At 44.1% G+C, this 12,362-nt stretch overlaps 1 protein-coding gene across 1 annotated transcript in view; it reads right to left on the bottom strand.

The window, feature by feature from the left end:
• The window catches only part of htr4 (5-hydroxytryptamine receptor 4), a 231,977-nt gene that overhangs the window by 144,287 nt on the left and 75,328 nt on the right, over window positions 1-12,362 (bottom strand). The window contains exon 2 of the mRNA XM_079529534.1: window positions 8,557-8,635. Within this exon, the coding sequence (XP_079385660.1) occupies window positions 8,557-8,612 (56 nt within the window). The 5' untranslated portion in view covers window positions 8,613-8,635. The remainder of the gene's footprint in view (window positions 1-8,556; window positions 8,636-12,362) is intronic.

Raw genomic sequence — 12,362 nt, 5'->3', positions numbered from 1 at the left:
TCGCAGTGCTTCTCCCAGGGGTCCTTGAGAGAGTTCCAGGGGTCCCCAGCAAAATGATAGTTAGGAACCAAATGGACCCTTATGGGACTGTAACTTTGAGTCAACACTCGCGGGAGTGTTGGCTGGGAGGAGGAGTAGGACTAAGGCCCTATACATCCTCTCTGGGGGGGGGGGGGGGGGGGGGGGGGGGGGGGGGGGGGTGTACTACCTGTGAGTGTAGGATGTATTAGGAAGTTGATATTCATTCATCCCGGGAGCCAACACTCCCGGGAGTTACCAAGTAACCAAATGGACCGCTCATAGTTAAATTTAAATAGGTTTTTACAATAATAAATTGGCGTCCCAGAGATAGAAATGCTGTTAAATGGGGGTACGACCGTAGCCTAATGCATGTGAAGCCGGGGGTCCATGAAATTAAAATGTTTTTCAGAATCACTGCTAGAGCCGTAAAAGTCCTCTCTTCATCGGGGTCACTGGCATATCTTTTCAAATGGCCGCGGCCTAATAAATGTCGATTTGGGGGGTCCTTGAACCACTGGTCTATTGACCCCCAGGCTCAGACAAATAAATAAAATAAAAATCATACGTAGCTTGCGGAGTTAGTTCAGTCAGATATACTCGAGGGGGTTCATGCCTTGCTCAAGGGCGCATTCATATACTCAAGGGGTTAATATGCTGCATTACCATGTGGGTGTATTCAGTGTGTGCAAGAACCACATGTCATTCGCTGATGTGGCAGTCAGCTGACCAATTGGGCGGGCTACTAGACTGCATGCTCTTCCTGCCTTCCTTCTGCTTATGGTTCCTGGTTGCTGTTATGTGATGTTTGCTCCCACCACCACCCCAGCACCACCGCTCTGCTATTAGTTCTGTTTGCTCTGTTATTGTTCTGTTATTTATGTTCCCCATGGGGGGTTGTTATTGTATATCTATCTCCCTGCTCTTAACCGTTTCCGTACAATCGACGCGTGCCTAGGACGTCTGAGGATGTCCTAGCGCATCCTCAATGATACGGGGCGAGATAAGAATATTCTGAATTTTTTCCTTTTTTTTATTTGTCAGTTCGCCTTTCGGCTACCGTATGCTACACTCTGGGCAATTGTTAGCTTATCATTGATTTAGCTGTCATTCTTTCCGCGCGGCGGAAATAATGACTCGTCTCTCCTAATCCAGGGCGCTCTCCGTGGTGTTGAACGGATCGATATACTGGCGCTTCATTTCTGCTCCTCATCCGTCTCTCCCGCAAAATATGAACGCTTTTTGGATCATATATCGTATAAACTAAAACGATCGCAATGTAAGCTACCTATGTAAAGTAAACTTTTTTTGTGGATTGTTTCCGGGTCATGGGTTTCCGAGTAAAAGCGGCCATGTCTTTCCGGCACCCCAGAGCTCCTATTTTGAAGGACTTCCGGCACTGATTGTGTTAATGTTTAACGATGGTGTTTGACTGTAACCAGACTCCGCCAGATGGGGCAGCAGAGAGTACACTGGGTTCCCCCCTCCTGCTCCCATCTGGGAACTCTCAGGCAGACTTGATGCCCGGCCACAAAACGGCCTGGCCAATCAGCAGCAGCTAGAGGCGGGATAGCTGCTCGGCACATTGTCGACTGTGCCGAGCAGGGAGAAAAATGTAGCAGAGCTGAACGCCAAGATAAAATATTGTATGCACACTTGCATTCTCATTCTATAATAAATATTGGTTAAATCTATTTGTGAGTTGTCTGACTGAACTAAACGCTCTACGTTGGAACGTTTTAATTATGCTTACCGAGAGGATCCTCCTCAGGTATGAAGATTGAAATATTGATCTGTCATATACAAGATGGCTCAGATAGATGAAGTGGACCGTGAGTCATTTAAATATGTGCAGATGACAGCGTTGGCAGCAACCAGTAATCATTTTAAAAAAATCACACCCGTGTGAACTGAGTGGTGTAAGGTCTTATATAGTCTGATCAGCTGTGGTCTGACGTAATGTCTGACGTAATGAAATCACACCCGTGTGAACTGGGTGACCATAGCAACCGTGCTCATTTTTTGCACACAGACAGACAAAGCCAGTTGTAGGAGTGGTTTACACCACTCAAAAAAGAGCATCCTGACAGCATCACAGTAAATAAGAAGACTGTACCACTTAATAAAACAGCACCACAGTAAATAAGAAGACTGTACCACTTAATAAAACAGCACCACAGTAAATAAGAAGACTGTACCACTTAATAAAACAGCACCACAGTAAATAAGAAGACTGTACCACTTAATAAAACAGCACCACAGTAAATAAGAAGACTGTACCACTTAATAAAACAGCACCACAGTAAATAAGAACACTGTACCACTTAATAAAACAGCACCACAGTAAATAAGAAGACTGTACCACTTAATAAAAGTCAATGTTCTCTCTAGTGATGCATATTTTAAAACATTCCATTGATCGATGATGAGCCACAATGTTAACCCATTCTGGGCGGGAAGTTGGGAAGCCCTTTTGGTGTTTTAAGCATTATGTTATACTTTTTTGCTTTTGAAAAATATTCCGACCAGTTCCTTTCCCTTCCATCAGGCGCCCCGGCTGGCCAGGGGGAGGCAGTTTAGAGACCAGGATTACTGCATGTTTTTGTGAGGGTACCTACCCTAGGGGACACGGGGAGAACATGAAAACTCCGTTTTCAATCTCATTCAGGATGACGTCCAGGCGGTGCATTACTCATTTGAAACTTAATCAGTACACGGAAATATGTATCTGAAAACATTATGGATTAGAAAGGTAGTGATGAACATGTTTCTCTCTCCCTCCCTCTCTCCCTCTGGCAGCGTGAGCCAGCACACACACACACACACACACTAGCCCTCCGCGGACACAGCTGCAGCGAGCGAGATTACACCGTCCCATAGCCTGAAGGGATGGGACCTGCTGATGAGATTCCACCGTCCCATAGCCTGAAGGGACGGGACCTGCTGATGAGATTCCACCGTCCCATAGCCTGAAGGGCTGGGACAGTGAGCGAGATGCCACCGTTCCCATAGGCTGAAACGGATGGGACCTTCTGATTGGTGGCGAGGTTGCACTTTATCAAGGGAATGTGTGCAATATCTCAGGTTTTGTATTATGTTGGTGTGTTTCATGGTGTTTTTCTTATGTGGATGTGTATATGTTTTTGTATGCAGCTGTGACTCTGTCTCCAAGACAAATTTCTCCCTAGGGAGACAAATAAAGACAACCTTGAACCTTGAGGTCATTTCAATTCAGACTGAAAAGACCATTTTCACCAGGACTTTAACAGGTGCCACAAACGAATTGATTTACAGACGGACACTGATCAAGCCATCAATCAAATGCAAACAGACACATTATTCACACTTAAACACTACGCTAAAACGTTAAGTTACGCTCCCAAGAGATGTGTATGGTCTCCGTGATCACCGATTACATCAAGTTTTGTATCACCACCACTATACCCACAAAGACAATAACAAAATATCCAAATTCTAAACCATGGATCACTCCTCATATAAGCAGAAGGCTTTTCAACGCAAGGACTGGGCCGCCCTCAAAATAATTGACAGGCAAATTAGGAATGATATTCTTAAGGCCAAACTCAAATACAAAAATAATATAGAGCAGGAGTTTAAAAACATGAACACAAAACAAGCCTTCAATAAAGTAAAAATCCTAACTGGTGGTGAGACAAGACAAAAGAACTGCAGAACTCCAGATCCTACCACCTTTGCAAATACTCTGAACTCGGAGTTTTGTCCCCTCAGCCATCGCTGCATTAAACAAACTGCCCCGCCGATAGGATGGTTCTGTATACAGTGTACAGTATGATAGGATGGTTCTGTACACAGTGTACAGTATGATAGGATGGTTCTGTACACAGTGTACAGTATGATAGGATGGTTCTGTACACAGTGTACAGTATGATAGGATGGTTCTGTATAGTGTACAGTATGATAGGATGGTTCTGTATACAGTGTACAGTATGATAGGATGGTTCTGTATACAGTGTACAGTATGATAGGATGGTTCTGTATACAGTGTACAGTATGATAGGATGGTTCTGTATACAGTGTACAGTATGATAGGATGGTTCTGTATACAGTGTACAGTATGATAGGATGGTTCTGTATACAGTGTACAGTATGATAGGATGGTTCTGTATACAGTGTACAGTATGATAGGATGGTTCTGTATACAGTGTACAGTATGATAGGATGGTTCTGTATACAGTGTACAGTATGATAGGATGGTTCTGTATACAGTGTACAGTATGATAGGATGGTTCTGTATACAGTGTACAGTATGATAGGATGGTTCTGTATACAGTGTACAGTATGATAGGATGGTTCTGTATACAGTGTACAGTATGATAGGATGGTTCTGTATACAGTGTACAGTATGATAGGATGGTTCTGTATACAGTGTACAGTATGATAGGATGGTTCTGTATACAGTGGGGAACTCATGTTTTTGTTGGTCTTGGTGTTATGTTTTTCTGTACTATGTGTTGTTTTTGTTGTTGGTGTTGAACAGACCTGTGAAGATGAATATCCTTCGGGACAATAAAGATTATTATTATTATTAAACAGCTGCCATGGTGAAAATAAAGTGAAGCGAGAAAGAATCAATATAGAGTTCCTCTTCCAGAAACCTAGTGGGAACCAATGGCTTCAGGTTCAGGTTCGTAGCTCCAGCCTCGGGTTGTGGAGTTTCTATCAGTCGAGTGTATCCAGTGTTATTGAAACCAATCATCCAGAAAATAGGACTTTGTGAAAGGACACCTGGTCGGCCTGAGCAAAATGGTACGACAGCAGAGAAAGGTGGGGAACTAAAACCATCTGTTCCCTCCCTGAGGAAAGCCGTGACCGAGGCGACTGTATTACTGATAACAGGTAAGGCTGCAACGACTAATCGCTTTATCGTTTAAATTATCGGCCGTTGAATTGATTATGAAGATATTCGTTAGTCGCAGCCCAAGTAGAAAGGCAGACTACTGCACTGTGACTGAAGTGACTGTATTACTAATAGAAGACTCTACTGCAGCTTAAACAGGTACACTATGAAGGAGTCTATTGTGAATTCAATTTGTGTAGTTGAGCAGAAAGGCAGATTTCTTCAAATTCATACAACGCCTCTGCTTTGTTAGTTTTTTGAGTGGTGCAAACCACACCAAACAACTGGCTTTGTACCCGTGTACCCGTGTTTGTTCGTACCAAAAAAACGAGCATGGTTGCTATGGTTAGCAACCAACAAAACGAGCATGGTTGCTATGGTTAGTATGTGACGTCACAGATATCACGTCACAGATATCACAGATGCTTTCCTGGTTCTAATGTACAGTAACTATAACAATAAATGTGTAGTTGCACCACTCAGTTCACACGGGTGTGTTTTTTTTTTTTTTGCATGGCTTTCCGAAAGTCTATAGACTGAAAGTAATGTTTGTTTAGACTTGGAGCCTAATTAAAACAACAGGTCGCCAGCCATGTCCATGGCCTTGTTTAGGGCAGTTAAGGATATCATTGTTTTTTTGTTTGTTTTTTACAAATGTCTTTATTCCATTTTAAGCAGACAGAAAGAGCAGTCAAGAACAGTCTGCAATTAAGGCTGTGCGATATGATGATATATATCGTATAGATGATATAAAATGTCTATCGTAAAAAAAACGTCTCTATCGTTTATATCGCCGTGTCGCAAAACAAGCGGTACTGCAGTATTTTACGTCACAGTGCCCAGACACGCTGCTACTCTGCTTATTTTACGTCACAGTGCCCAGACATGCTGCTACTCTGCTTATTTTACGTCACAGTGCCCAGACATGCTGCTATTCTGCTTATTTTACGTCACAGTGCCCAGACACGCTGCTATTCTGCTTATTTTACGTCACAGTGCCCAGACACGCTGCTATTCTGCTTATTTTACGTCACAGCGCCCAGACACGCTGCTACTCTGCTTATTTTACGTCACAGTGCCCAGACATGCTGCTATTCTGCTTATTTTACGTCACAGTGCCCAGACACGCTGCTATTCTGCTTATTTTACGTCACAGTGCCCAGACACGCTGCTACTCTGCTTATTTTACGTCACAGCGCCCAGACACGCTGCTACTCTGCTTATTTTACGTCACAGCGCCCAGACACGCTGCTATTCTGCTTATTTTACGTCACAGTGCCCAGACACGCTGCTATTCTGCTTATTTTACGTCACAGTGCCCAGACACGCTGCTATTCTGCTTATTTTACGCCACAGTGCCCAGACACGCTGCTATTCTGTGCTGTTATTTCATAACAAACATGAAGGGAGACGATAGCTGAGGAGATTCAGAGCGGGGTAATACTAAAGTAACGGGCCCTTCACTGTTATAAATGATAGATTCAGAGCGGGGTAATACTAAAGTAACGGGCCCTTCACTGTTATAAATGATAGATTCAGAGCGGGGTAATACTAAAGTAATGGGCCCTTCACTGTTATAAATGATAGATTCAGAGCAGGGTAATACTAAAGTAACGGGCCCTTCACTGTTATAAATGATAGATTCAGAGCGGGGTAATACTAAAGTAACGGGCCCTTCAACGTTATAAATGATAGATTCAGAGCGGGGTAATACTAAAGTAACGGGCCCTTCACTGTTATAAATGATAGATTCAGAGCGGGGTAATACTAAAGTAACGGGCCCTTCACTGTTATAAATGATAGATTCAGAGCGGGGTAATACTAAAGTAACGGGCCCTTCACTGTTATAAATGATAGATTCAGAGCGGGGTAATACTAAAGTAACGGGCCCTTCACTGTTATAAATGATAGATTCAGAGCGGGGTAATACTAAAGTAACGGGCCCTTCACTGTTATAAATGATAGATTCAGAGCGGGGTAATACTAAAGTAACGGGCCCTTCAACGTTATAAATGATAGATTCAGAGCGGGGTAATACTAAAGTAACGGGCCCTTCACTGTTATAAATGATAGATTCAGAGCGGGGTAATACTAAAGTAACGGGCCCTTCACTGTTATAAATGATAGATTCAGAGCAGGGTAATACTAAAGTAACGGGCCCTTCACCGTTATAAATGATAGATTCAGAGCAGGGTAATACTAAAGTAACGGGCCCTTCACTGTTATAAATGATTCAGAGCGGGGTAATACTAAAGTAACCGGCCCTTCACTGTTATAAATGCAGGATTCATGTTGGGTCAAATTGATAAACTGCGTGAGCCACGCAGGTTTTACACGGTTGAACAATTGATCTTGTCCGTCGGGTGCAAACCTTTCTACCATCCAAAACATCCACTCGACCCATATGCACAGCTGCATAGCCCTACCTGCAATGTTCTGACAGAAAAAGGCATAATTGTCAACAGTAAAGAGTAAATGCAACACCTCTATTTCAACCATCGTGTACATACACTGCATGTAGGGCAGCACTGGCAACATAAATCATTGTCAGTATATTGTCTCATTACCATAATCCCATCTCAAGGTCACTTCATGGAAGCCAGGCATGATGTTCACCAACTCAACGGGTAGAGAGATACGACGAGAAGAAAACCACTCGCACAAAAACAACAACCACCAAACAAGATAGCATGAAGCCATGACATGCTCCATTACACCTCCCCCCCCCCCCCCCCCCTCCCTTCCTGTCCTGGTCTGTCTGTGTGGTTGTCCAGGTTGGTCAGACTGTCTCTATTTGCATTGGATTCAGTTTATATTTCCCTCTTTATTTTATTCCGTACGGCGCTATTCAGTAATGCTATTTTACAATTTGATACTCTTAAGATTGGCTGCATGAAATTAACGTGTTTTACCTTCTACCCATCATGTTTCATGGACATTTTCAGGAAAAGCTTTTCTACTTTAGTGTTACACTGACACAAGCCATCCAGTTCCACCAGTGCAGGTTTTAACTTCAAACCTGAAAACAACGTTGGCCATTAGCCAGCATTATTTGCTCTCAATGGGTGGGGGTGCAGTTGATGCCGCCCCCCCCCCCCCCCCCCTCCTCCAGTCATTGCATTGCCAATTAGAACAATATCGTACAAATAGGCGGACTGCCCAATCTCAGATAAATAGAGGGTATGCGCGTGACATCATCATCATCATCATACCTGGAAGGTATGCGGGAACGCCTACTGAGTGGCAAAAAGACTACTTTCTGACCTTGACAGCCCATACAGTACATCCAAACAGAAAAGTCCTCCTATCTGATTGCATTAAACGACATTAAACAACGTTAAACTCACTTTGCCACTCGATTTACCACTCATTTATGCACGCGCATACCCACTATAGAGAGAGATACAGTATTATTTATTTTTTTTAATGTTTTTTTGCGGCTTTCGCCTTTATTTTATATTGTTTATGGAGGGACAGACAGTAGGCTGACAGGAAATAGGGAGAGAGATGGGAGGGAAGACATGCAGTAAAGGCCGTCGGGATCGGGAGTCGAACCCGCGGCACACTGCCAAGACTGGATTTACCAGCCCTGGTGCCTGGACCGCTGAGCCACGGCCCAGGCCGAGAGATAACAGTATTGACATGAGAAATCACCTCACCTCTCACTGACAAGCTCCTCCATCACCGGCATCTGGCCCGCAACGCTGACATTCATGTACCCATAAATGCAGAGAGTCCCTGTAGGGGAAAGAAACAAGATGCCATCACCATCCATCACATAAAGAGCTTTTCAATATGACTCAATGAGGAACAATGCACAGCATGTAACCCTCTTAGACCCCAGGACCAGACCTCTTAGACCCCAGGACCAGACCTCTTAGACCCCAGGACCAGGTAACCCTCTTAGACCCCAGGACCAGACCTCTTAGACCCCAGGACCAGCATGTAACCCTCTTAGACCCCAGGACCAGACCTCTTAGACCCCAGGACCAGACCTCTTAGACCCCAGGACCAGTCTACACCCTCTTAGACCCCAGGACCACGGCATGTAACCCTCTTAGACCCCAGGACCATGTAACCCTCTTAGACCCCAGGACCAGTCTACATGTAACCCTCTTAGACCCCAGGACCAGTCTACATGTAACCCTCTTAGACCCCAGGACCAGTCTACATGTAACCCTCTTAGACCCCAGGACCAGTCCTCTTAGACCCAAGGACCAGTCTACATGTAACCCTCTTAGACCCCAGGACCAGTCTACATGTAACCCTCTTAGACCCCAGGACCAGTCCTCTTAGACCCCAGGACCAGTCTACATGTAACCCTCTTAGACCCCAGGACCAGTCTACATGTAACCCTCTTAGACCCCAGGACCAGTCCTCTTAGACCCCAGGACCAGTCTACATGTAACCCTCTTAGACCCCAGGACCAGTCCTCTTAGACCCCAGGACCAGTCTACATGTAACCCTCTTAGACCCCAGGACCAGTCCTCTTAGACCCCAGGACCAGTCTACATGTAACCCTCTTAGACCCCAGGACCAGGGCATGTAACCCTCTTAGACCCCAGGACCAGACCTCTTAGACCCCAGGACCAGTCTACAAATGTCTTCTAAATAATGTCAGTCGTCCGTGACATTTTCATGTCAAGGACCCCCCCCCCAAAAAAACTATATGTAATTGGCCGCCGACCCCTGCATCTGAAAATATGTTGTTCCAGGGAGCCCCCCATGAGAAGAAACTATTTGAGTTACAAACGTTCACTCTGAAAGAATATACAATATATTCAAACATTTGCACCACGTTTTCACGATTATTCAATAATAAATAGCAGATCTACAAGCTCAAAACACCAAAAGGGGTTCCCGTCCTGAATGCGTTAAGATGGCGCTCTTATCTAGAGCGGTCACAACGGAGTCCAACAGTACAAGTTTGAATTCCTATAGATCCATTCCAATGAAACAGTGACGCACAAAGAGAACCGCCAGCCATGGAAGGGGACGTCGTGAAGGTCAGACAGACGGATGGCGATATGAGTGCATGACGCACGACGACGCACCGATAACCTTATAGATGTTGTCCTCAGAACACCTCACCTCCACCATATGGACCAATGTCATCACCAGCACTTAACCCATTCTGGGCGGGAACCCCTTTTGGTGTTTTAAAGCATTATGTTATACTTTAGCTATTGAAAAATAGCAGATCTACAAGCTCGTAGCTTGTAGATCTGCTATTTTTGAAAAATCGTGAAAATGTGGTGCAAATCTTTGAATATTACGTTTTTATTAACTCAAATATTTGATTCTGGGGGGGGGGGGGGTCCCTGGAACAACATATTTTAAGATGGGGGTCGGCGGCCAAATACAGATATTTTTGGGGGTCCTTGACATGACAATGTTTGAGAAAAACATGGATGTCAGGATTTAGAACAGATTTGTAGAATGGTCCTCAGGTCTAGATGGGTTAATCATTTAGGCAGGTCACTGTGGTTCCCGTTCGCTGCAACGTCATTCATAAATCTCACATCAGAATGCCACTACAGTGAGGAGAGGCAGAGAATCCCCCCCTAGTCCCCCCCTAGCCCCCCCAGTGAGGAGAGGCAGAGAAGCCCCCGCTAGATAGACCGATAATACCACATGATGCATGAGTATTGCTGGACGACAACACCACGACCACTCTTGTGATAAACCATATCCTTTCTTATCGTCCTTAATATCTTGGGTCATTTTTCATTTAGTACATCATATTTATGCACGCGTATATTCCCATAAATGACTAGTTGTTTTCAGGTCAAACCTTCATCTATCTGTTTGTTGTTTTTACTGCGCTTTGAATATATATCTGGCTGTCATTATGGTGAGGATAAAACATGTTAATGTATTTGCCCTTAAAATAAACACAATAGGACTTCAATCTTGTCCTCCCTGAGGCGAGGCAAACATTATGTGGTTCTTCTTTGTTTCCGTAGATAATTATTCCACTCACTGTTGTTTGTTTTCAACAAATCATTGTGGGAGAAACTGTGAATTGATTCGTCTGACATAAACCACTCAAGGCCTATTTATTTGATACGTAATTGTACAGTTACAATGAAACAGTGTAAATTGCGCAAAAAAAGAAATATATATATATATATATATAGCGTTGTGTGACCTCTGGTGAGCTTGTGCTGTATAATAACGAATTGATTATCGATCAGGAAATGAAAAAAACTTTCCAGAAGTGAACCTTTCAAGCCTGTTTTCTCAACTCGCTGTTTTCTGCAAGACATTACTCTATAAGCCATATCTCCAAAACTGGTACATGTTAGTTTTTTCATGTCGTATGAAAGCAGGGAATCATAGCCTATGATTCCCTGCTTTCATAAGACGAGAGATAAACTCGTCAATAGCTACTGTACCCCACTGTGCCATCCACGAGATTACGAGATTTGATTAATAAACATTAATCAAGCATTAAAAATATCTCTTTTTTGTTTTTTGTATTTTGTACTCAACAAACAGCTACATCCCGATCCGACGCGCACGCTTAATAGACCTTTTTCTCCTCAAAATGAGAGAAACTGCGATCTTTGAGACCTTATAAAACTGTAAACTTTGATCGCGCTATAAGGAAGTGACTCCGTCGTGCGTATCCTTTTTATTATTTCAGTTCAGGGTCAGCAACTCTCATGCACCTCTAGCACCTCTGCTGGAACACTCCATCATCGCAGTACCTGTTTACACTGAGCATGTGCAAACCTCCCGCAGGAGAGTGGGCCGCACCTCCGTGCACCATCCTCTTTATTTGTCCTAGATTAGAATCAAGGACTGTCTAAGAAGGACGAGACGCGAAGACAAACGTACGGGCGACGCCATGTTGCTCCATGGAAGGAAAGAAACATGCGCAGTTGAGACCAGGAAGTTGGACATGACAAATCATAGGCGCAAATGGCCCAGCAGATGGCGTGATGCCAATGAAAGGATAGATGCTTGTACATATGTCACGTCAAACCAACATTACTGTCTTTGTGATGATCCATGCTGGGACTTACTTATCCATTTGCTGTTAAAACGTTAATATAAAAGGTAAAATGCAATGACGTGACATGATATGTACAAGCATATCTCCTGTCAGTGGCATCACGCCATCTGCTGGGCCATTTGTGCCATATCTATGATTTGTCATGTCCAACTTCCTGGTCTCAACTGCGCATGTTTCTTTCCTTCCATGGAGCACCATGTGAGCAACATGGCGTCGCCCTTAGGGTCTTCGCGTCTCGTCCTTCTTAGACAGTCCTTGACTAGAATGAGGATGTGGCTCTAATATGGACGGTGATCACTTCCGGGGGCGGAGCAGGAAGTGACCCCTCTTGTAGGCTTCTGTCACGGATGTCTGGCCTGGAGGGCTGGCAGGGAATGTGTTAAAGGACCACTTCACCACTTTTCAACCTATCTTCATATAATAGGTCCTCACTAATAATCATGA

The sequence above is a fragment of the Electrona antarctica genome (assembly GCF_951216825.1).
Source record: "Electrona antarctica genome assembly, chromosome: 19".
NCBI classification, from domain to species: domain Eukaryota; kingdom Metazoa; phylum Chordata; class Actinopteri; order Myctophiformes; family Myctophidae; genus Electrona; species Electrona antarctica.
Note: the sequence above shows the minus strand (reverse complement) of the source record. Positions and strands in the feature narration are given on the sequence as shown.